General features: G+C 40.0%; 1 protein-coding gene across 1 annotated transcript in view; it reads right to left on the bottom strand.

Moving 5' to 3' along the window:
* LOC143298614 (transient receptor potential cation channel subfamily M member-like 2) overlaps nucleotides 1-25,060 on the bottom strand; it is a 90,198-nt gene that overhangs the window by 42,483 nt on the left and 22,655 nt on the right. The window contains exons 7-14 of the mRNA XM_076611494.1: nucleotides 24,886-24,979; nucleotides 22,795-22,919; nucleotides 18,402-18,593; nucleotides 14,952-15,119; nucleotides 9,351-9,532; nucleotides 6,813-7,068; nucleotides 1,844-1,937; nucleotides 753-835 (exon numbers count right to left, since the gene is read on the bottom strand). Of these exons, the coding sequence (XP_076467609.1) occupies nucleotides 753-835; nucleotides 1,844-1,937; nucleotides 6,813-7,068; nucleotides 9,351-9,532; nucleotides 14,952-15,119; nucleotides 18,402-18,593; nucleotides 22,795-22,919; nucleotides 24,886-24,979 (1,194 nt within the window). The remainder of the gene's footprint in view (nucleotides 1-752; nucleotides 836-1,843; nucleotides 1,938-6,812; nucleotides 7,069-9,350; nucleotides 9,533-14,951; nucleotides 15,120-18,401; nucleotides 18,594-22,794; nucleotides 22,920-24,885; nucleotides 24,980-25,060) is intronic.

Here is a 25,060-nt window from a genome sequence, read left to right as displayed (position 1 = left end):
TCGATTTTCAAAAATCAATGTTTTGGATTAATAAAATTGTTTACGAATATTAAAATTGAACTCTTACAAGGCAGAATTCTGCTCATTGCATATGTATGCATCTATGTAACTTCCATACTAAGCAGCAGAAATTACTAAAACTGATTAAATAACAGCTTTTGATCAATATATGTTGATATGTAACATATAAGTACTAACGATTTGATAATGATAATAAAATGATAGATACTTAGAAAGCACTCTATCCAGAACCCTCTTGATGATTTGCATGAAAAAAGACAACAAAAAAAGGTAAAATGACTGTAGAAATTTTCTGTTTCTTCAAAATTTTTATATCCTTTTTTTTCCTTCTTTTTTTTCTTTTTTGCATTGTCATTTTAATTGGAATGCAATGAATGAGCTGATGTTTTTTGTTATTCATGTAAGCCAAATTTGGTGTTGACAAATTATTTCCAGAGAAAATGAATTTGTCAAAATTTACCATGGACACGCACAATCACACATATACATGCACAAAGGAACATACAGGGTTATTACATATACTCACATTATTTACACACGTGAGCCGAAAAGGAAAAAAGGCTTGCACACAATGGAGTATGATGAATGTGATCACATGGTATTTTATAAAACAGTTCTGAAACTTAGTTTGTAACTTGATATGATATTTGTATGATATTACAACAAAGCAATGAGAAAACAGATGAACGACATGAATATTAAACACATGGATTTTTGTGCGATCATCTTACCGACTTGTTTGACATCATGGACGACCTGCGCTCATCCATTGGCATTTCCTGTGCAAAATCATCTTGACCTTCATCGTCGTCGTCTGCTCAGAACAACAGACAACTGTTTGGAATGCATATAACTGATGATAAAAGACAGTCTGCATTAGGTATGCAAGGGACACTCTGTCCAGTAATAAATCTGATCCCATCCCATCTCCATCCCACGAAACAAAATGATGAAACATTTTAACAGTCAGATCACAAGCCCCAATTTACAATGAAAATTAAGAGATTTTGACATTTCGCTGTTGTCTTGCTACTAGTCTGGTCACAAGGACATTCATCCACTGCTCCACTTAAGAGCGGTTCATGACGTAACCATTGCTACATCGTGCTATACTGCCTCTGTAATGTGTACATGACCCTATATACGATGTGTGAGCAGCCTCACAGAAGGGTACTCAGCGAGAGGTCTGCCAACATTTACCTTAAAACCATTTCTGGTGTCAGCTCAACTATGATTTGATGTGATATATGCATACATAAATACTGCCCAGTTCAGGCTGTTACACTACATCACAAGCCCTGAACCGGTCTACAGTACCTTTAACATTATGTATCAGCTGTCAACTAATCAATAATATAAGATTATAACACTAGCTTGTCAAACTTCCAATCGTTCTTCAATTCTTCTGTGAGCTACTTCACAATCCAAAACTGTTTTGGGTTTTTTTTATGTGCGACATCTCAAGCGGAAACCAGACTTCACAAACTTACGAAGTAATTGTTCAAACACAGCTGGAAGTCAAGAAAGGCTTAAATCAATCGTCTGCACACTCGGTGATTTGTGGTTTACCCACTTCAGCAGTGACGTGTTTTCTTCCCTTGTAAGATCAAGAGACAGGGTTCTTTGTGTCGTTTTTTCCGTTCTATTCTCCAATGGAAAAATGTTTAAACCAAGGAACTGTGAATAAAAAAATAAATGCTGAAAAGTCTGCTGAAAAAGGACGTTTTTATACATGATGATCACAAAGACAATGATGTACAATGACATGCAAACAAAAACACACCTGCACATAAAGTGGGCTGCTTATTAAGTGTACATATACCTTCAACTACTTCAACAGTGCTTGACATCAGTTCTGGTGGTTGAAAGGTGATCCAAATGAACATTGGAAACAAAAAGAAAACACTCAGGTAAATCTGAAACAGAAGAAATCACTATGCTAAGGAACACAATAATGATCCCTATAAAATTATGTGTTTCACATGCTGTGGTACTTTACAGAGTTTTGTTTTGAAGTCTCTCTTAATAACTCAAACCAATGTTTTGCATCAGATAACTCCCACATTTTGCCCTGAAATATCATTCTGTTCTGGAATTTCAAATTGTCTATATACAGTACTGTTAAATTGACCACAACTGTGTCTTAGGTTGATGGTTGAGTTCAATTGAAAATAAGAAAAATTATTTTAAAAAAACAAAAACAAAACAAAAACAACAACAACACAGGAGACCATGGTTTATTTCACAGCCAAAAAAAAAGTATCATACTTCCTTCTTTAAACTATCAGAATTACAGCTGCCCTAACGAGGATGATGATGATAATAATAATAATAATAATAATGATATATTACTTTTATATAGCGCTATAATTCAAGCATAAGAAAGCTCTAAGAGCTTTACAAATCCAGTACCTAAAGTGAAACGAGAAAGCACATAAAAAGTAGTAGAGACATATAAAACAGAATCATTAAGATGATAAAAACTCAATGCATAAAACCCACAAAGTAACATACTCTCAATACTACAACTGTTACACTCCATCACACACACACACACACACACACACACACACACACACACACACACACACACACAAGAACATGACTAAACGACTAAGATAACAGCAATTTTTACTTGAAATATATACATGTAAAAAGGAGCGTAATTATAATTTGTATGCCACAGATGTGTAAAAATTGTAAATATGAGGATAATGTTTGTGATTCTGTCATGCTTCAGTGAGTTCTGTCCATAGATGGTTTCTTTCAGTAAGTATGCTCTAAAGATGAAAATGACACTGTTTTGGCCTCAAAGCAAATAATAGCATCCCGAATATTCATCGCTAGCACAGTAGAAGTATAATGAAATACATGTACACAAATGAATATGTATATAACCCTCCACCCACTCACCCACAAACACACTCTTTTCCACAAAAAACTACTTCACACATATAAATGTAAATAAGATAATTCCCGAATTTATAGCTTTCTGAAAACATTTAAAGAATGCATACATTATAGAAAAATACATCGACAGAATTCATATGCATCGTATCAAGTTTCAACAGAAACAGAGCTTCTAAAGGGCCTTGATTGACAAGGTTTGATCTACCTGTGTATTGATTTGAAGTGACTTCTTATTTCCCTGAACGACCGCTTGTAATCACAGGAATGCGATATACTACATCTTCCAAATGACAGGACATCAATTTGGAAACTAACACTTCTTTGGGAGTTCACGTAAACTGTATATTTTGGCATTTTCTTCTTATTGTGTTGGATTTGTTGTTGTTGTTTATTTTTTGTTGTGTTTTTTCTATTACTCTAGCAATGCATATGTATGATTATTCATACAGGAAGCTTAATTATTGTTTGTGACACAGGAATTAGAAGGAAGTGTTTACAAGCACCAAAGCTTTCAAATTACCATCTTTTAGGTATGGCTGAATGTTCCTAAAATCCGTTGATTAAAAGTGAACGTATGTGCATGTGCGTGCCACGCAAAAGCTGTATCAAGAGCGCAAGAAGTATGTTCACACTGCATCCCGTCAGTTGCCTTACAAGGGCACCTTATTTCGCAGGTTCCCTGTCTTCGACAAGTATGTTCCTTGGTAGGTATAGCTTGTCTTTTGCTTATCTATTTATTATGACATGTGCCGAGCACGACCTTCTTATTACAAACACCGTCTTCTGCCTCCCTACCCGTAACAAGACGTCATAGATGCATCCTCGCTCTGGGCATTGGCATCTCATCGACTTTGTCATCGTCAGAAAGAGGGACAGGCGGGACGTACGAGTCACGAGGGCCATGTGCGGCGCCGAGTGCTGGACAGACCACCGCCTTATCGTCTCCAAACTCAACCTCCGCATCCAGCCCAAGAGACGGCCTCAGGGCATGAAAGCACCCAAACGCCTGAATGTCAACAAGCTGGAGCTAGGCAACATCAAGCAGAGCTTTGCTGACACCCTGGAGGAACGCCTTGAGTCCATTGTGCTGGACAACCAGAATGTGGAGGCAGCATGGGGCGCACTGCATGAGACGGTGTACAACACTGCCATGGAGTGCCTGGGGCCTTCTGCCAGGAAGCACAAAGACTGGTTTGATGAGAACTGCACTGAGATCAAGCAGCTGCTGGAAGACAAACGCCAAGCCTACACAGCCCACATTGAAGATCCCAAGTCACAGTCAAAGAAAGACATACTGAAGAGCGCACGCAGCACCATCCAGTTGAAGCTGCGGCAGATGCAGGATTCCTGGTTGAGCAACAAAGCTGATGAGATCCAGGGCTTTGCAGACAGGAACGACAAGAAGAACTTCCATAACGGCCCACCACCTCCGGATCTGCTCCACTCCTCACCACCTTAATCACTGACAAGGACGGGATCCTTGAGAGACGGGCTGAACACTTTGACAGCGTGCTGAACCGCCCTTCCACCATCAATGATGAAGTCATCGACCGACCCCTCCAGGTGCCAGTCATTGAGTCGTTGGATCCCATTCCAACTTTGGAGGAGACCCGGAAAGCTATCCGTCTGCTATCCAATGGCAAAGCCCCTGGCTCAGACTCCATTCCAGTTGAGGTCTGCAAAGAAGGTGCTATGGCGCTGACTGAGAAGCTTCATCAGCTATTCCAGCTCATCTGGCAGCATGAGGCAGTTCCACAGGACTTCAAAGACGCTTCCATCATACACCTGTACAAGCGCAAAGGAAATCGTCAGGCCTGTGACAACCATCGTGGAATATCCCTGCTGTCCGTCGCAGGCAAGACTCTGGCCAGAGTGCTACTCAACCGTCTCATAGCTCACCTTGAGCAAGGTCTCCTACCAGAGAGCCAGTGTGGCTTCCGGAAAGAACGCGGGACTATCGACATGGTGTTTGCGGCCAGGCAGCTCCAGGAGAAGTGTCAGGAACAGAACGCCGACCTTTACTCCACCTATGTCGATCTGACCAAGGCCTTCGATACTGTTAGCAGAGATGGTCTTTGGAGAATCATGGCGAAGTACGGATGTCCCAGAAAGTTCATCACCATCATACGGCAACTACACGATGGGATGCTGGCCCGAGTCCAAGACAACGGAGAGACTTCAGAACCATTCCCTGTCTCCAACGGAGTCAAGCAAGGGTGTGTTCTTGCCCCCACCCTGTTCAGTCTCATGTTTTCAGCCATGCTGACAGATGCCTTCAGAGACGCTGACGTAGGCATTGGCATCAGGCACCGCACAGATGGCTCACTCTTCAACCTAAGGAGGCTTCAAGCAAAAACCAAGGCGAGGACAGACACCGTCAACGACGTCCTGTTTGCTGATGACTGCGCTCTCAACGATGCCTCCGAAGCTGGCATGCAACACAGCGTCGACAAGTTCTCTGCTGCCTGTGACAACTTTGGCCTCACAATCAGCACAAAGAAGACTGAGGTGATGCACCAGCCAGCTCCAGGAAAGCCTTACGTTGAACCAAACATCTTCATCAACGGGCAACGACTGAATGCGGTGGACAAGTTTACATACCTGGGCAGTACACTCTCTCGCACCGTTGTCATCGACGACGAGGTGAATGCCAGACCCGCCAAAGCCAGCGCTGCCTTCGGCAGACTCCATAAGAACGTTTGGAACAGGAGAGGCATCACCCTGGGACGAAGCTCAAAGTATACAAGGCCACAGTTCTCACCACACTGCTCTATGGATGTGAATCATGGACGGTCTACAAACGCCACGCCAAAAAGCTGAACCATTTCCACACCACCAGCCTCAGAAAACTTCTCGGCATAAAGTGGCAAGAGAAGATCCCTGACACAGAGGTGCTCACTCGTGCAAACTTGCCCAGCATCTACACCATCTTGATGAAGGCCCAGCTGCGCTGGGCAGGCCATGTAGTTCGCATGCCAGACCACCGGCTCCCCAAGAAACTGCTGTACAGCGAACTCCAACATGGCAAGCGCTCCCATGGAGGCCAAATGAAGCGCTTCAAAGACACTATGAAAGCTTCTCTGAAGGCCTTCAACATCAGCCACGACACATGGGAGCTGAATGCAATGGACAGACCAAAGTGGCGTTCAGCTGTCCACAAAGGCGCCAAATCCTGTGAGGCCAACAGAATCGCTGCAGCAGAGCAACGCAGACAGGCCAGGAAAAGCAGTGCCAGCAAGTCCCCGACAGCCGCCACCATCCCCTGTCCACACTGCGTCAGAACCTTCCAGGCGCGGATTGGCCTGACCAGTCATCTGCGCACCCACAGAACCCAACCCAGGATGACTAGATGGTCCTCGTCGATCCCCGACGGACGAACCACTATTATGTTTATGGTGTGTGTGTGTGTGTGTGTGTGTGTGTGTGTGTGTGTGTGTGTGTGTGTGTGTGTGTGTGTGTGTGTGTGTGTGTGTGTTGTTGTTGTTGTTGGAGGGGGATGTACCTTTCTGTATGTCTATTCACCAAGAATGCATACAAGCCGTGTTCGTGTTAAATGATTCATTTCATTATCATGTGTGAGGTGCTAAGGGTGCTATATATCACACCACAATAGTGATGCATAATCTACTCAGTATATCAATGAAAAACCCAGATATTTCATAACACAACCACCAAACACTAAAACGGACAGGATTATGTCCATGATTAAGCTCCAACACAGATAATGTTATAGGGAAAACTTGAATTCTTGAATTCTGTTTCCTGGATTACTATCAAGCATTTTTTTTTAATCAGTATGTATATTGGCTTGATTTTTTTCATCGGTAAATTATATATATATATAGTTTATAAACTGCTCCACACGTCTTTTGCCCACCCACCTTAAGCCATTCAGGCAGTTTGAACTGACCACCCCAGTCAAGTTCACGGATGGTCATGTTGCCGTACCAGCGCTCCGTGAGCCACTTCTGGCAGCAGGTGTGGGCGATGAAGTACTTGTTCTCCCCCAGCTTGGCCAGTTCCACCACATTGCGGTTGTTGAAGTCCTCAAGCTCCTTGCTCAGCACTAGGAAGGTGTACATGCTCGACTCCTCGTAGCTCAGGCAAAGCATGGTCACCGCCAGCTTGCCAAACTCCCTGAAAGACAACGAAAAAGCGTATCATCCTGTAAAGGGACATTTTTCATCATACAATGTTTTGACCTTGATCTTGTCACCTCTCACCTTAACTTTTAGATGGGTTTATATTCTGGCCTCAACCAATCAAGACTGCATGTTTAATGAACATTAGATGAAAAACTCCAGCTCTGTCATACTTCCACACCTTTCCCCTACGCCAGGATCTGATCTTGAACTTTGACTGCTGGCCTTATATTTTCATAAGAGCTTCCAACTCAGACCATAACCAATGACAACCAAGTTTGATGACGATTTGAGGCAAGACCTTATTTCTGTTTCATATAATAGATATCACCATTCTTAGGTCATGTTGTGCCCTTGACTTTTGTCTTCGATTGTCAACAGAGACAATTCTCTCACCAGTTACTATGCAATGTTTGATGGAACCCAGATGTAAGATATAAGCTCTGGTGCCTGCACACCTTTTCTGTTTTGATGCTTACTATGTCATCACAAGTGGGATGACGGTGCTCTTTACGTAACGACAATGCTACCCAGTTTGGTTCCTTTAATATCTCTCTCTCTCTTTCTCACACACACACACACACACACACACACACACACACAGATCCAACAACACATGCACTCAAGCAAATATAATAATGCATACAAATTGACTACAAGTAGTGATATGAGCGAAAAATACATCTTGAATAACAATATGAAAGAGTGCTTGTTGTCTCACATGTGCAACAGGTGTATGAGTATTTTCAATTCTGCTCAAATGTTTCTACGCCTATATGCTTTTCATTTTTTTGTGTATGAAAGGAGAGGATCTTTTATGGCAATTGCAAGAGAGGTAAGAAATCAGTGAACAACAGATGCAAACATTTAAATTTTCCTAATGCGAATACAATTCTTTCGAATATGCTTTTTTTAAGAGAAAGTCTTATGAGGAGTCGTGAAAGATTCAAAGACATTCTACAAGCATTGAATAGTTTGGGACTTAAAGTAACCCCACAGTTTTATATTTATAATGAAATAAATTTGATTCGTATATCTTAACTTTTGGACTGCCTTGCAAACGGTGGTCAGTTCACTCTGCTGCCACTGCCACGAAAGCCGAACCCAAACGGCGTATAAAATTATCCGTCCTGTGCAAAACTTTTACATTGTTTTGGAATTATAAAATTGGTAGCTTTAGTTTCGCCAAGGTTCCACTGACTCTTAATTAAATAACACGGAAACACCTACGTCACCCAGGAATGTGGTTTTTCATGTGATTTTACTGGGTGACTGAAGCATACATCTCATTATCTATGCGAGCAAGCAAAACGGGGACGCCTTCTGCAAGCCGAGAGTGAGCGAAACTACACGCTATAACAGCAGCTGCTCAATGAAAATTAGAATGAATGCTTGGAGAGGACAAAGATAAAATTACAATCTGACGATTCTTTGGAAGAGGAGAGTGAGGAATATCAGCCTGCTCTTCACCCAAAGAGCAGAAAAAGAGTTTGGCATTCTTAGCACACAGCATTTAGTGTTTTGATAACAGAACACGCTGTGTGTGACAGACAGGCCCATTAGAGGTACTTGGGGTGGGAGAGGTATTAGATTACAATGTGCGTTGCAGAGGGGCAGAGGGGTGGGTGTGGTGGTGTGCCCATTTTCAGATCAGTGGGTTTGACATTGGGCTGATGATTTTGATCCAGACATTTTTTGTTGGGGATGGTGTTTGTGTGGTAATGTGTGTTAGTGTATGTTAGTGTGTGTGTGTGTGTGTGTGTGTGTGTGTGTGTGTGTGTGTGTGTGTGTGTGTGTGTGTGTGATATGTTTATTTTTGAAAAAAAAGTGGATCACATGTTCATTTGATCATAGGAAAACATTTTTTCTGTATTGTTCATCCATTTTCCTTTTAGAAAATATTTACTTTTACATGTGTCATATGGGAAATTAATCCAGGATTTTTTTTCTACACCTGGGGTACCCGTTTTTTGTGAAAATTCCCCGGCAAATAGGATTCAGTTAAATGCCAAATCCCTTGGCAGGCTAAGAGGTTAACACAAATTATGAAAAGAGGTCATCTTTCCATAAATCTTATCCAGAATTCTAAAGAAAATATGTATTCACAATGCCCTCCTCCCTAGCAAGTTTTTTTTTTTCACAAGCACACTTGCTTCCCACAGGTGCACGTGCACTTGGGCATGTACATACATACATATGTAGATCAAATGAACAAGAATGAACGCACGCGCGCACACACACACACACACACACACACACACTAAAAATTGCACTCACGCAGCTTCGTGTTTGACACTTTTGCGCATGTCCTGGTCCTTGCACCAGTTCGTGGCCAGGTTGTGCAGGATCATGCTGACCACCAGGGCCACGGCCATGGGTTCTTCTGTGTGCTTCCACAACAATTTGGCCAGTTTGTACCGACTGGTCAGTGCAGCCCACAGCACCAGAGTGTTTGTTGCCTGCAAAGAAACAAAACCCAGAGGCACACTCAGACAATCGTCCATTCTTCTTGTCACCATGATGCACTGGTAATGTCATTCATAAGCAATACTGCACACCACCTAAGTGACTCAGCATCAGGGTGTCCAATGATGTATAGCCTCATGGTGACTCCCTGTGCATGTGGACTGCCTGCGCTGGGCTAGGACTGCAGCATAGAACCTGGGTGTGGCAGTGTGGGAGGGGTGTGGGCTGGGTTCAGGATAAGCACTGAAAGAGTAACACCACTACAATGAACATGGATGCTGTACACATCCTACTTTTCTGTCAAAATCTTTCACCTCCGAAGTTTTGATTCGGTTAGGCACTGGCACTTACTAGCTGGTATTACAAAAGCAATTCATACTGCTGGTCATGGACGAGCTAGTGGTTGCGGGGTTTTAGTCAATTCTTGCTTGGGTGGGGGTTGGGGAGAGGGGGGAGGGTTCAATTCGGCTTCATTCCTTATGTCTTTTCTCATAGTAGGTGAAGTTGGCGGAGACAGGTGGGTCACGGGGACTTGTTTTTAGAGGCAGGTGTATTATTAATACTAGTTTGTTCATAGTGCATGTTCCCCATGGTGGTTGAGCGTTCAGGCGTGGAAGGAGAGCGAGTTTTTGTATTGTGTGTCGTAAGTTCCATTCATGTCTAGTGCAAGCGAGCAGAGAAAATACACAGTAAATTCTGAGTGAGCGGAGTTCTAGTACTTCCAATCCTTATCGCAAACTTTTCCATCTTCACTGGAAGGAAGTCAATCCTTTGAGAAGAACGGGATTTGAAACCGCGTTTGGTTGCTGCTGTTGTTGTTCTTGGATTCGATACCTACCTTCTGTAAACGACCGTGTCCGCTAGATGGGACTGTTGTTATTTCTATTTTTCTCCGTAAGTATCTTTAGTTCTTGTACCGATCACCCAGTGCGTAGGCCAGCCAGTACATTTGCTTTCGTTCTGACAGCGGTTCTGTGGACACTCTTCAAGCCTGAGTTTACGTTCAACAGCACCGAGACCAGGGATTTCTATCCTGTTTAAACTTCAAGGTGTTAGGGCTTCCACGTCGCTCAAGGTGGTAGCTATTGTGTTCCAGAGGTTTTGACTTTGCTTTGTTCGTCTTGCTTTGTTTATTGGAGCGGTAACAGGCCGAGTGTCTGTTATCATTTTACTTCTTTCGTTTCCATAACAAATATCTTTTGTAAAGAACACAATGACCATGGGTAGGGGAGTTTAGTTTCTATGCTTTAATGATGATAATTTTAATACAGTATTTTTGAAAATGTGAGGGGTTAATACTATAGAGGAAATATTGACAAGGCGGGAGTTATTTTTCGTTTCCTTATCTGTCCAGTGAATACGGCTATTTTTGTTTGGTGAAAGGAGGGATAAAAAGATATACTGCCTTTCACATGTAAAAGAAAATATTCTTGCCTTTCACATGTAAAAGAAAATAATCTTAAATGGATATCTTAAGATTCATGTGGCGCGTCCAACTAGACGCCATGGGTTAACATCCAGACTAATTTTTGTGATGTTAATGGGGTAAAAAATGCTATGTTTGGTAAAAGGTGTTTGGTATTTGTGACATACGCCGTTATACTTAAAAAGGGGGAAAATTACTTATATATTTTACGGGGTCGAAGTAGCGGAACGTGCGGAAGGATACAGGCAAACAGAAAATATTTTTGTAAATTTTCAATTTTCTTGGGGAAAAAATGCAAACTTACGATTTTGAAATGTTTAATACCTCTTGAGCTATTTTTCACTAATTTTGGGTTGCTTTAGCGTCTTCCAATGCACTCCTGGCTGCTTGCCGCTATTTCAGTTGAAACTACATTAGTTATATGGTGGTTCCACACAACCCGCCTCTTGGTTAAGGTGATAGGTCCGTCCAGGTCTCTGCTGACATTGGTACTGAGGGCCATTTCGTCTTCAGTCCGCCAGCATCAGCAAGGGTTTCACCTTCATGTGTTTGACAGTCACATTTAAAAGAACAAAAGGCAAAAACAATTCAGTGCTTCCTTTTTTTTCTTTTTCTTTTATTATTTTTTTTATAGTTGGTTTGTTTCTCCAATAAGACCTGAGGAGTTTTCGGTTCTGATATTTGTGCTCTAGTTATTTCTTTCTTTATCTTTTTATCATAATGATAATGATAATTAAACCTTGCTCAACTTCATATCCATATACTTATACACTCACGCGCATACATTATGCTCACCTGTGGAGATCGAGTTGGACTGAAAAAATGCATGTTTTTTTTATTGGCAGGAATGGGTTTGAGACGCTGTTTCTTCTTGTGAACCTGGTTTACTAACTGACTGTGTGGCAACACTTATCAGTGTCCTTTTTTTTCAGTACTTTGTTGAAAAAAAATAATTGCGTGTTCTTTTTTTCCTTTTTTGAAACATATATATTCTTGCATATATACATACACTCATTATTTCAAATGCATTATGACTGAGAGACAGCTTCAGGAAAGTATGGCGCCAACGTCTGGACATCGGGACGGAAGACGAAAAGGACGGCATCCATGAGCTGGACAGAGCGGCACAGGTCACAATATTCAGACTGCGAACGGGACACTGTCAGCTCCTCTCCCACCTCTACCCTCTGAAGATATCAAATACTGACCAGTGCCCTTGTGGCACAGGCCCACAGACCCCCGCCCATATCCTGCAGTCCTGCCCCAACTTCGACGCTCTGAGACGCCAGGCATGGCCCAGCCCGGTGGAACTCCAAGAGAAACTGTGGGGACCGGTGGGGTCCCTGCGACGGACCGCGGACTTCGCTGTCCTGACCGGACTGAAAATCTAGCGTGGCCAAGGAACGCGGAAGAAGAAGAAGAAGTTGAAGAAAAAGAAGAAGAAATGCATTATGAAATTTTGTTTCTGTGTGGGCACGTTTCTGTTGTGGTGTCTGTTGTAGGGTATTGTGGGGAGGGTGCATATCCAGTTTAGCATGCATGACAATGCTGGTTTGTTTGTTTGTTATGGTAATAAAAATGTATTTTCATGTTGTGATTAAAATAATTTTATTTGGAAGGAACCAGCCTGTTATATACCATGTTTGCAAAAATGAATGCACAAACACAAAGGTTAACGACAATCAAGGACACTGCTTAAACAAATTAACCTCTTTGGTGAATATATCGGGTGTCCCCAAAAAGTGAACCGCTTTTTGACAAGTATTTTTTCGGTGATAGAGAAACCGAATTCATTGAAATTTTTCACACAGTAACCTTACGGTATCATCAACAAGTCTGCAAAATATCTAAAAATTCAGACGCAAGTTATGCGGGTATTGTCAAATTAAAAACAGCATGTCGAAAAATCCAATATCAGAGCTGTGCAATGTGACCTTCATCATGTTCATGCCATCTGCCAGGTGTTGGCATCTGTCAATCAGTGTCAATCTAAAAATAGCCTGTCTAGGTGTCAAGTCTATCGATTTTTTTATTGTCGTCTGTATCCAAAATCAGTTCTGTCCAAAGTTTCAGTTTGGAAGAATCAACCATGCCTTTGAGTGAAAGTGATAAGGTTATTATTGAAAACTGTTTCACGGAGAAAGGCTGGGGTGGAAGAAGGATCGTAAAGAAATTTCCAGGCAAGGGGTGGAGTCATGTCACTGTAAATAGACCTATCGCTACAGAGTCCGTAGCACGTAAAACTGGCAGTGGGAGACCCAAGACTGCATGTTCGGAGGAGAACAAGGACCGTGTTGAGGAACTGATTCAATCCCAGGAAGAGAACCCAGGGACCCACAAATCTCTTAGAGAAGTTGCAAGCGATTTACAAGTGAGCAAGTCTTCTGTGCAAAGAACGGCAAAAGAACAGGAGCTGAAGCCCTTGAAGAGGATACAGGTTCAAGGAGGGTCCAAAATATTAGAGGGAAAAGAAAAACTCCCTGTCGTAACTTGAATGACCGATACTCGGCCACTGGTGTGAAAAGGATCATTTTCACAGACAAGAAAGACTTTACGTTAGAGATGGCTAAAAATCGTCAAAACAATCGCGTTTATGGGAAATGGAAACGAGACATTCAGCCATCTCGCCTCTATCATGAGTTTTCTATATTTTCAAAAAAGACAATGGTTTCAGCTGGAGTATCCTGGAAAGGAAAAACAAACATTCATTTTATTGACACTGATCGAGGCAAGGTTAACAGTGAAAGCTACCTTCAGTTATTGGATGACAATCTTCTCCCGGATTGTAGGCGTCTTTATCCAAGAAACGATTACGTGTTTCAGCAAGATGGGGCTCCTTCACACACAAGTAGGGCAACCCAGGCCCATCTTGAGGAGGCTACACCAGAATTCATCAAGAAGGATGACTGGCCTCCACATAGTCCTGACTGTAACCCAATCGATCATGCCATATGGTACTCTCTGAAGGAGAAAGTTTACATGGGAGTGAGAGACAAATTGACCGACTAGGCGTTAAAGGACAGGATAATTATGTCATGGGAGGAGATATCAGTGGAAGAAATACGTAAAAGCATTTCTGCTTGGAAGAAACGGCTTCGTTTAGTCGTGGAGGCCACATTGAGCATAAACTGAAATAAGGGAGTTTTCCTCTGATATTGGATTTTTTGACATGCTGTTTTGAATTTGACAAAACTCGCATAGTTTGCGTCCAAACTTTTAGATATTTTGCAGGCTTGTTGATGATACCCCACGGTTACTGTGTGAAAATTTTCAGTGAATTCGGTTTCTCTATCACTGAGAACATACTTGTCAAAAAGCGGTTCACTTTTTTTGGGACACCTGATAGATAGCTTCAAGACCTTCACACTGTGTATATTAACACCATAATATATCTCGTCTGTTTTTGATCTAATGTTTTGGGGGAGTAAAATCCACACACAAAAATCGTATATAGAATTTTGACATAATATTCAGAATGATGTCCCATTAAATGGCAGAACTTTGCTGCACCTGGCATTTCGATGAATCAGTGTGACTTCCATACAAAGGAGAAGTTACAATTCTTCCTAAAAATGATTTTTAAATGACTTTTAATAACTAGTGTATCCATTTGTAAAACAAAGTGCTGAAGTTTATTGAAGAAAACGACAACCAAAAAATATGTAACAGTAAAATGACGGAAAACGTTTATTGTTTCTTGATCCTTTCTCGAACGTGCACTGGCATGACTGGAATGTGTGCAAAGCACCTTTCTTTCTATTTTAATCCAGCCTTGTGTGGACAAAGTATTTCCACAGAAAATCAAAGTATTAAAGTTTACCATTGATACTAACACACACATACGAAAAATAAATGCATGCATACATACATACACTCACAGACAAACACAGAGGAAGACACTCACACAGACATACAGATAACTGAAACTGGATTTTTACATACTCCCTTTCTTTCCACACGTTTGTCACCAACTATCCAGATCTTACCCTCCTCTCAGCAACAACTTTGTCAGTGATGTATGTGCCCAGGCAATTCATAGACAGCTCATACGGGTTGACCAGCTTCGTAAGCCCTGTGCACTTGTACAGCAGTCGGTTCAACTCACAGTTGGCATCAAGCACAAAGTTGTGGCACAGCAGATTGTCAGGGTCCGTCTAAGGATACAAGCATCACACAAAAAAAATGAACAAACTTCTAGCAGAATACAAGACATTTTCCTGTAAAGTAATCATACCAGTGCAGAAGCTGTACTGCTTCCATCAGTACAATATAATCTGAAATGTCATTCTTTTCATAAAATCACTATATCCGTTTCCTTAACAATTAAATGCTTTGCTAATTCTGTATTAAGTACTGGGCTATTCCTCGGTTTTGTTTTTTTTTCGTTCTTAGTCAATAATAAGTGCCGAATAAAAAAAAATAATAAAAAAAAGAAGAAAGTGTTGTTTAACCCGTTCCGTGCCCGTTTGACATAATCAGCTGACACCCCAAAGGAAGTGTTTTCCCAGTGCCACAAAGATGTCCACTGATGCCCTGCGTCTGTTCCAATTTTTCCTTCATCTGAGTTTACTTTAATGAACACAAAAGACTCTGAACAGTTAACTTAATGTGTCTGTAGTACAAAAATATTATTTAAATGAGCATTCGTCAGGAGAAACACCCTTCTTCTTCATTATGATTTACTGAGTACATGGATGACCTGTGACAAAGGTTTGTCTCATATGCAAAAGACGAGGTTGGGAACTTTGTCCAGCAAAGATACGCAGATTTAAACAACTCTGCTGCCTGTGCAAATGATTATGGACAGGTATAACAATGGAGAAGGATCCTTCTTAGATATGAAGAAGATAATTGTTGGAACATGGTGATGACAACAGTGACAAAACTGACAGCGATATTTGATGCTATTTCAGTCAAGCTGTCAAAGCAGACATTAATTTTGAGCAAATGGCACTGACTGACAGGGCCAGAGTACCGTGTGCATAGTGTGGGAAGGGGGAGGAGAGGAATGGTGTAAGACAAGAGGTCATTGGCCAATCAGAGGGCATGGAAGAGGGTGTGGCCATGGACATCAGTGAGCTGTTGCACTGAATGAATACTGCCACGGAATGGACAACAGCCAATATCCACGATTAACACGAAAACCTGGGTTGGAATTGAAAAGGATGAGAAACATGTTTATATTTGTTCAAGATCGACTTAGCAGAGGAGGCAAACCAGCAAATTCAGTCAGCCTATTTGCAACCTGGAGTAAGTGACCTTTATGAAAAAGCTTCCACATCTGTAGGGGTAAGTACTTTGATGTCACAAAGCTTGACTGCTCAATTTCTGAGCATATGATCGACATTTTATAACTTAACCCACGTTTGTCACTGTAGTGACAGTTACTCACATACATGTCTGCAGAAGTTGTGATTGTTATCATAAACTTATAACCTGTTTTATTTTCATCCACAGGTATAAATGAAAACAAGCATGTCATTTGCAGCTGTATTTGTTTGTTTTCTTTTTGGATGTCATTCTGTGGGGTGGAAATGAGACTTTTCTGTTGTTCAAAAATGCGTATCTTCACACTATAATCTCTGAATAATTGCCTGCAGTTAAATAAATTAGGGGAAAAGCCTAATTTAAGAATGATCATTCATTTTCTTTCATAAAATCATCCACTTTCTTTTCGTATCTCTAATCGTTTTTGTGCTATTTGTGTTAACCTTCGCTGGCTATCGTGGGTCGTACACGACCCAGAAGGGTACAGAAACGCAAATATCTCTGCCAATTCTTTATATTTTTCTACGAAATTTCAGAAATGCTTCTTACACCTAAAAGGCCAACTTTTGCCAAAAAAATGAAAAAAAATTCCTTAAATCAGTTAATGAGTAATGAAAGGTGGCCTTTTAACTACGCAAAGGACGCTTGTGTGGGTCGTGTATGACCCATGCTTTCTAAAGAGGGAAAAAAACGTGGTCACCCCTCGAAAGCTTGTGTGGGTCATGCACGACCCATACCTTTTTAATAGTGAATTCAGAAGGTTTAATTTGCATTTAGTGAAGGAAAATAAAGAAGTTTTACTTTCAATAGCCTCACTACCCCACTACTCTCCCACTGGCAATGGTAGAGGTCGTCTTTTTTATTTTATTTTTACAAACGTTCCCGGCACTGAATGAGTTAATGATATATATATATATATATATATATATATATATATATATATATATATATATATTTCACGTATTTACACCATAATTGGCATGAGTGATATTAACTGAATCACCCCTTGTCTGAATTCAAGGCTTGCTAAGTTAAGTGTTTTGACCCCTTGACTGATGCTGACGAATGTGCTCGTCAGTGAATGTCTGTCACCTCACCGAGATAAGACTGAGCTTACAGGTCAAGATACCAATCAATATTCTCTATCCGGACTTCTTCCTCTTGGGACTGTTCAATAAAATCAATGATACAACTTACCAAGTGCACAAGATATAGTTCTTTCACTTGAATGGGCGATTGTCGATGGTGGGTTTCCACACTGGAGTGAATGCTCACTCAATCCATCTCTGCAACTGGTTATTGTCGTCAGTAAGGGGCTTGGTAGGTGGTGTCCTAAGTACGTTAAATGTATTCAGAACAGGTACTACTGAACAGCACAGAAGTGACTCAGCGGAAGTGCAAGATCTCCTGTGGTGTGTGGCCTCCTGTGAACCCAATACTGATAGTTCGTTGTGGACTGTCGACGTTAGGACTGCGACAGATGAACTCGAGTGTGGCTGTGTATGAGGAATTAGGATGAGCAGCGTGGGAATAATGCCACTGAGATGGTGCTGATGATGGGATAGCAAAACAACAACAACAACAAGAAAAAAACCCAAAAAAAACCCACACACAATCAAAACAAAAGAACACCTCTTTCATTATTAATGTTATCCCTTTTGTACATCATCTTTGAATCCTCTCCATTCAAGTTAAGTGTTTTCTTGTGTGAAGGGACCATACACCAGTGCTATATTCCAGAGCTGTTCGAACACACACAACATACAAACACATTTAACCACTTCTGCATCATGAGCTGTTAAATTTCATTCCTCATCAAGAGGACTTAAACATGTATGACTCTTTTTTCCCTGCCATTTAGGCAGCCGGACTCTGTTCTCAGCTATGTGCATGCTTGTGATTTGATAAATTACTGAACAAGCATATAGATTATCAAATATCTAACGTACCTGCATAATCTTCTGCAAATAGATACACACACTACGGGGTAAAGCACGTGTAGGTTTGAGATTTGTTGCCCTGGGAGATCTGAAAAATTTATCTCCACTCCTAAGCCATCATACACCATCACCACAATTGGAAAACAGAGCTCTCAAATTGAAAGTCAAACACTATAGCTACTCAGCAATCGCACCTATTCTTCATCACGAAATGCTCGGATGACTCACCACATTCTTGCCAATGACTGCCTCTAGACAGACAGTTACAAAGAAGTCCTTGTCAGCAGGGTTTTCGAACAGGTTGTGCAGACGCTTGTGGTTGAGGTAGGTGTGAATCAACCAGCCATGCTCCAGAAACAGCTTAATGAACTCTTCCCTGTCTGGCCGTATCAACGCCATGTGAACAATGTACTCAGCCACCTGTCAACATTATTCTTCTTTACTCAGCTCACTCACTGATATATTCAACAACCTGTCAGCATCATTCTTCTTTACTTAGTTCACTTTAGTAATGTGATCAAGAGAAAATATTAGGTAGGCTGAACTGGGTTGTGAAGGTCACCTGAGACGGGGTAAGAGGTACATGGATTAAGGGAGATTATATGGATAAAAGGATTAAAAGGATTACCACATGCAGGGAAAGGGCATATAGATTCCAGTCACAAAGTCTTCCAATTCTATTGTTTTATTTACAATATTTGGAAAATGAAAAGAAGACAGTGCAACAATTTTTTACGATGATGGGCCATCGAGTCAATGTGTGTAAGGGGTGAAAGTTTTGAAGTGACTTATTTGCATCAATACCCAGTTTGTGGCATGATATCATTATGTGTCAACAACAAATTCCTCTCGGTAAAATAATTGAAATGCCTGATCAGCTTTTATTCGAACACTATAATGTATGATTTTAGTGTTCCGACAAGCGATCAGATATAGAATTTAAGAATACAGAATTTCAGAATGTAGCATTATATGTAACAAACGAAGAAAATTATGTAACCTTAGCATCAGTTGAAATCCTTTGGTGGCGAAGGATTAGAGTAAAATGTGAATAAGATTCTAACTGGTCTGCGTATACATAGAAACGATAAGAATGAAATTGCCGTGATATATACATAAATTTGGTTTTACAGATGTGTGGAACATCTTTATATCTTTGTATCGCATCTTTGTATTAATGATCCACGGACTTGTCAATATCTGTCGTCTGCTCCGGCATGGCACATGCCACTACAGTCAGTGGCTGTGTGAAGTCTTGGGAAGCCAAGACACTGACTTGGCTGCAGAGATATATTCGGCCACCTTTTCACTTGGTAACATATTCAGCAATCTGTCAACATCATGTTTCCTTACTCAGTTCAACAACCTGTCGACAACATCCTCTTGGTTATTTTACATATCAGCATGTTCAACAACCCGTCAACACATTCTTTCTTCACAATCTTACTTTTGAAGCAGATTTGGTGTACACATTTTATAGATGGTCTGCATGCTTTGACACTTCCATGTATCTGAAATTATGACCATGATAATTCAATCCCGATGTAATGCCATTACTATATCACATGATAGTGTCAGTTGCATTTGATTTATTTGAAGAGAAATAACAAAACAAGGAAACTACAGAAGCAAAGCCATCAAGACTCACGTGATTCCTACTTCTTTTTTTTTCTTTTTTTTTAAGGAAGATGACCCTCACGGAAAACAATTAAGAACAGTTTCTAAACCATAGCAGCCTGATGCTGTCGGATGCAAGTGTCTGTGCTCATGTTCACATTAAACTCAGTCTATGTAACATTTTGCAAAGGTATGTTTCTAAAGTCATGTGGTTTTGCTACATCTTGAATGTGTGTGTTCTTTAAATCAATGCAGGGATTCATCTGAGCGTCGGATATCAGACACTGGACCACCACTCTTGAAAATGACTTAACTCTCTCCATACGAACGGCGAAAGAGACGACGTTAACAGCGTTTCACCCCAATTACCATCATCAAAATATTGCAAGCGGAAGGCTCTTATACTGAAGTGGTGAATGTTGACAAAGAATACCGCAATTCTGACGACGGAATCTAAAGGTTGGTCATTCAGACACCCACAGGACATCCCAGGGGTCTGTGTAGAGGAGAAGAGAGGACTGGCCGTACTGAGTCAGTTAAAAGTTTTCGACCAAATCAGCATTTCGTCTGAAAGATTTTTGCCAAACTGGACACGGCAGTGATTGTTTATGACCATGATGCTTCTGATTATCTGCTTTGATGGACTTATCAGCACCACTGAAATGATTTCAACTCAGCATGTATGCAACTCATCACCCATTCTGACAAGTGTTTACTTTGGCACTGTGCCAGCGATTTCTCATTCAAGGGAACTAACTCTGACGGCCTATTTCACTGTCATGCGGCCGAAGAAAATATTCAAGTTGCTACCTGGTCAGTGTATGCTGATTTTTTCACTGCCAAAGCCACCCAACACAACTAAGTTAAGCTAGCTTATGTTTGTATTGCAAAATACAGCTTTGGAAATTGAACGATTCCATCAAAACAGCCAACGTGGATCAGCTTTTCATTGATTTACAATCAAAATACAGATCTAAATTTAAGATGAAAGTTTCACACTATCTCTGTATTCATCAGGACTTTTCAACTTCGACAGATTGTAACAATCACTCCACAAACATAACGATTTTCAGTGATTTAAAATTTAGAGTTATTTTCTGTGAAATTTTGTTTGCTCACCAAAATCAAAACAACAACAAAGAATTTTTGTAGATAAATAGAATCGTTGCCCTGGTTTGTGCAAGACAGCCTTGGCCACATCGGGATCCACATTTTACTAAAGTGTGTAATGATCAAATGTTTTATCAGCAAAAGAATTACTGAACTTATTCCCGTCTTTTCCATGACTTTACTGCTCAGATACTTCGGTCATAACAAAAGTACCTATCGCAAGCTGAACGATTCCCAATTTTTTCAGACGAGATGGTGGAGAAGTTATGTATCATTTTGTCACCTGGAATCTTTAGCATGTTCAATTTCACCATATGACTGGCATTCATAGAATTTTTTTTTTTCATGTTTATTCTAAATTTGGTGTTGACAGAAAAAGTATTTCCAGAGAAAATGAATTTGTTAATGTAGTTTACCAGTGCGCGCGCGCACACACACACACAAGCAAATCAAGGTAATTACATAGACTGACTTTGTTGTGAACCAAAACTGAATCTTTCGTGCAAAAGGGTAAATATACCAGGCACTATTCTCTCTCTCTCTCTCTGTGTGTGTGTGTGTGTGTGTGTGTGTGTGTGTGTGTACATGAGGAAGTCAAATAAACTAAAACATCTGTATGGTCACACAGCTGGACAAAGAGAATAATCACAGCAGCCTGGATCATAGATGTGAAATCAAGTCTATATCAACTGAACTACCCGGTTTTTTTTTTTAAATTGAAGCTTCAAATCTAATCTAAAAAATAAACTTGCCAGTTACAATCTACAATGGATTTCATTTTCAAATAAATGTTTACTTGAATAGTAAAAAAAACCTTAACTTTATTAAGGGTCCAAATACTTTGTCTTTTAGATTTCTCAAACGTCTTCCAGATTTTCGTTGATCTGTATGTATCCATATCTTTTGGATTTTTGGATGAAACCATGATCAATGTGTCAGTATGCAAGACAAAAAGACCGTCAAAACATTTTGTGCTTCTTCACATGTTGTGTTCTTCCCTGAATGCATTGCTATTGCAATTAGAATCTTTGAAAGATATCATTTTGTCTATTTCTAATTGGATGTTGACAAGCAAATATTTACAGAGAAAACTTATTTGTTTGAGTTTACCACACAGGCACACACCTACAAATAGACATATGTACAAACATGCATACATACATGCTTTTATATATATATATATATATATATATATATATATATATATATATATATATATATATACGAACAGACACACCGACTGACACATGGTTATCAAACACAAACACTTTATCTACACAAGCGAGCCAAAAAGTGGGCTCAAATTTGCTTTTTTTTTCATTGGCCATTTCATGCTGGTCATTCTCACATTTCCAGAATCTATCAAATGCTGATATGGACTGCAAGTTAATTATGTCCACATTTTGCTTTTCGGCAGGTGCATACACATGAAGGAGCTTAAGGCATAAGGAATGTGTGCATACACTGAACTGGTAGATTGGGGGAAATGCTTACAGCCAACAATGTACAAGTTCTAGTGAACAGCGATTAAAAACAGTTACAGTCCACATATTTATCACAAGTTATGTAACATTGAGCTTGCTCTTCTTTCAGAAGACATGATTTCCCATGAATTAGACACGCATGATCTACTTCTTCTGTTAATCTTTTTCACTTCAACTGACTCGTAAGTTGTGGTGCTAACCCAGAAAGCCTAACTTCAAAGAAAAGAAGAGGGTGGAGTGAGAGTGTTAGTCTGTATGTGTGTGTACATGTGTTCCAATTGAAGCAAGAATTACCAAGCAAAGATGTATTAATATGTTTCTATACATGTCTAGCCTTCTGGTTTATATAAAAAAACAAACCAAAAAAACGTAGGTATATATTGTGGCTTTAATCAGTACGCTGAAGGAACCTTGAATTTTCTCAGTTTGTACTTGTTGAAGATTTCAGAGCGTGCCCAGTCTGGTCGGTTCCAGTCGACTGTCAGCTGCAGGTCCTGTTGTATCATTTCATAGCTGTGACGGCCCATCGCTTGCGCTGTCAACAGAAGTAGTTACTTCTGTTAGCTACAGAATTCCATCAACAACAGGAATATTTTACTTTATTTGGTTTACACTTATCCCCGGTCATGTTACACTTTTTTTTTCTTAAGAGAGGTGGAAGGTGGAGGGGATTAGCATGGAGATGGCATGGGGGTGATGGTGGGAGTGAGGTGCAAGTGGAGGCTGGGAGATGGGGTATGGAAGAGGATACAGAACAGTTGCAATGTTAGCAACAGCAGTTAACTACCTCTTTACTTCTGTAAAATTACATTTCCATGAACAACTGAAAACAAACAACAACGCTTTCCTTCTTTCAGACAACATTTTCCTAACAGCGGAAAACATAAATTAACAAAGTTTTTTTAAATTTTTTATGATATAACACTTTTTATACACCACTTAAAACAAACAATACAATTTTATTTTTCCTGTAACAAAACATTCCCATAACAACTGGAAACAATCGGCACTTTCCCATAACAACTAGAAACAATCAGCGAAACCACCTGCTCAACATATTTGAAATAAGATATGAGAAATTCATCACATAGTTTCTGTAACAACTGAACAGAGAGAAAAAATCTTGGATAAAATACCAGTTAGACTGTATGCAGCAATTTGCTACCGTCATTTTTGACTCACTTGTGTAAACAAAGTGAGTCTATGTTTTAACCCGGTGTGTGTGTTTATGTGTGTGTGTGTGTGTATGTGTGTGTGTGTGTGTTAGGCTCTGTAACAATGAAATAGTATGACCGATAGCAGTCTCCATAACTACTTTTAGACTGCTGGGAAACAGACCTTGGCCTGACTGATCCACTCCATGGGTTTGAACCATTGGCAATAATATTAATTGCCTTGAAAATGTTCAGTATTGTGCGAACTACTTTGCTGTAGTATGTGCTAGTGTGGGGTGGGAGAGAAGTGGGATTTGTTCCAGTATAGTGACATTACTGTAATACAATTTGTAATATTATGTATTTGTGTACACTTGTTTTGAGCACAAAATAGGTTCAAATGTGGAATTATTTACTGAATTAGAGGTGCGTGAGAGAGAGAGAGAGAGAGAGAGAGAGAGAGAGAGAGAGAGATTACAAGAAAAAAAAGTCTTTATACATGAGGAAACATAGATATTTATTAAATGAAAGAGTTGTTGTGTTCACATGTGAATATCTGTGTGTGTCTATGTGTGCGTGTGTGTCTGGTTCTGTAACAATAATGATTTATAGTACGACTGATAGCAGTTTACATAACTGATTTCAGACTGCTGGGAAACATACCATGGCCTGAGTGATCCATTCCGGGGGGTTAAACCATCTTGTGTATGGAATGTAACTGAACTTTATTTCTTATATGAAGCTGAATCCTTTTTCGCTTAAACAAAAAGCAAATTTGAGTTTGAACAATCATTTGAAACAAATAGGTATGCACATTGTTAATACTTATATTTAATTTTTCACACTGTATTACTCTTTTTCTTAACAATTATAAACTTATAATTCAGTAATTAACAGTTTTTGTTTTTCATACATTGTAAAAATCTCACTGTTCAGTTGCATCTTATGTATTTATATAAATACATGTATAAAATTAACTGAACTATATTTACCATTTGAATTTTGACTTTCATGTCATTATGTATATATATATATATATATATATATATATATATATATATATATATATATATATGTGTGTGTGTGTGTGTGTGTGTGTGTGTGTGTGTGTTGGGTCTTACTGAATCAGGGTAATCACAAAAAACTGTGACATGATGAAAATATGTCATCATTCTCTCACTCGGATGCTAGCCAGTACAGATAAAGATAATGATTTCTCTCACTAGGATACTGGCCCATTAAGATAAAATAAATTATTATATCTCACTAAGACACTAGCCAATAAGGCTTAAGTTGATTATTATCTCTCACTAGGAAGCTGACCCGAGAAAGACATATAAATCTCACATTTAAACAAAGCAGTCAAGACGTGCTTGCTCAGATCCGTAAGTCGTACCCCATGAGAATTACAGTTGACTATTGTTAGGTAAGACACGTTGTCCTGAAAAACAAAATGTTTAAAAACAAATTATTCTGGATTTTACAGATGTGTGTGCGTGTGTGTTTGTGAAAGCTTGCGTGT

This window comes from Babylonia areolata, chromosome 24, assembly GCF_041734735.1.
Source record: "Babylonia areolata isolate BAREFJ2019XMU chromosome 24, ASM4173473v1, whole genome shotgun sequence".
NCBI lineage: Eukaryota > Metazoa > Mollusca > Gastropoda > Neogastropoda > Buccinidae > Babylonia > Babylonia areolata.
The sequence above is the reverse complement of the archived record's forward strand: the minus strand, read 5'-3'. Positions and strand labels throughout refer to the sequence as shown.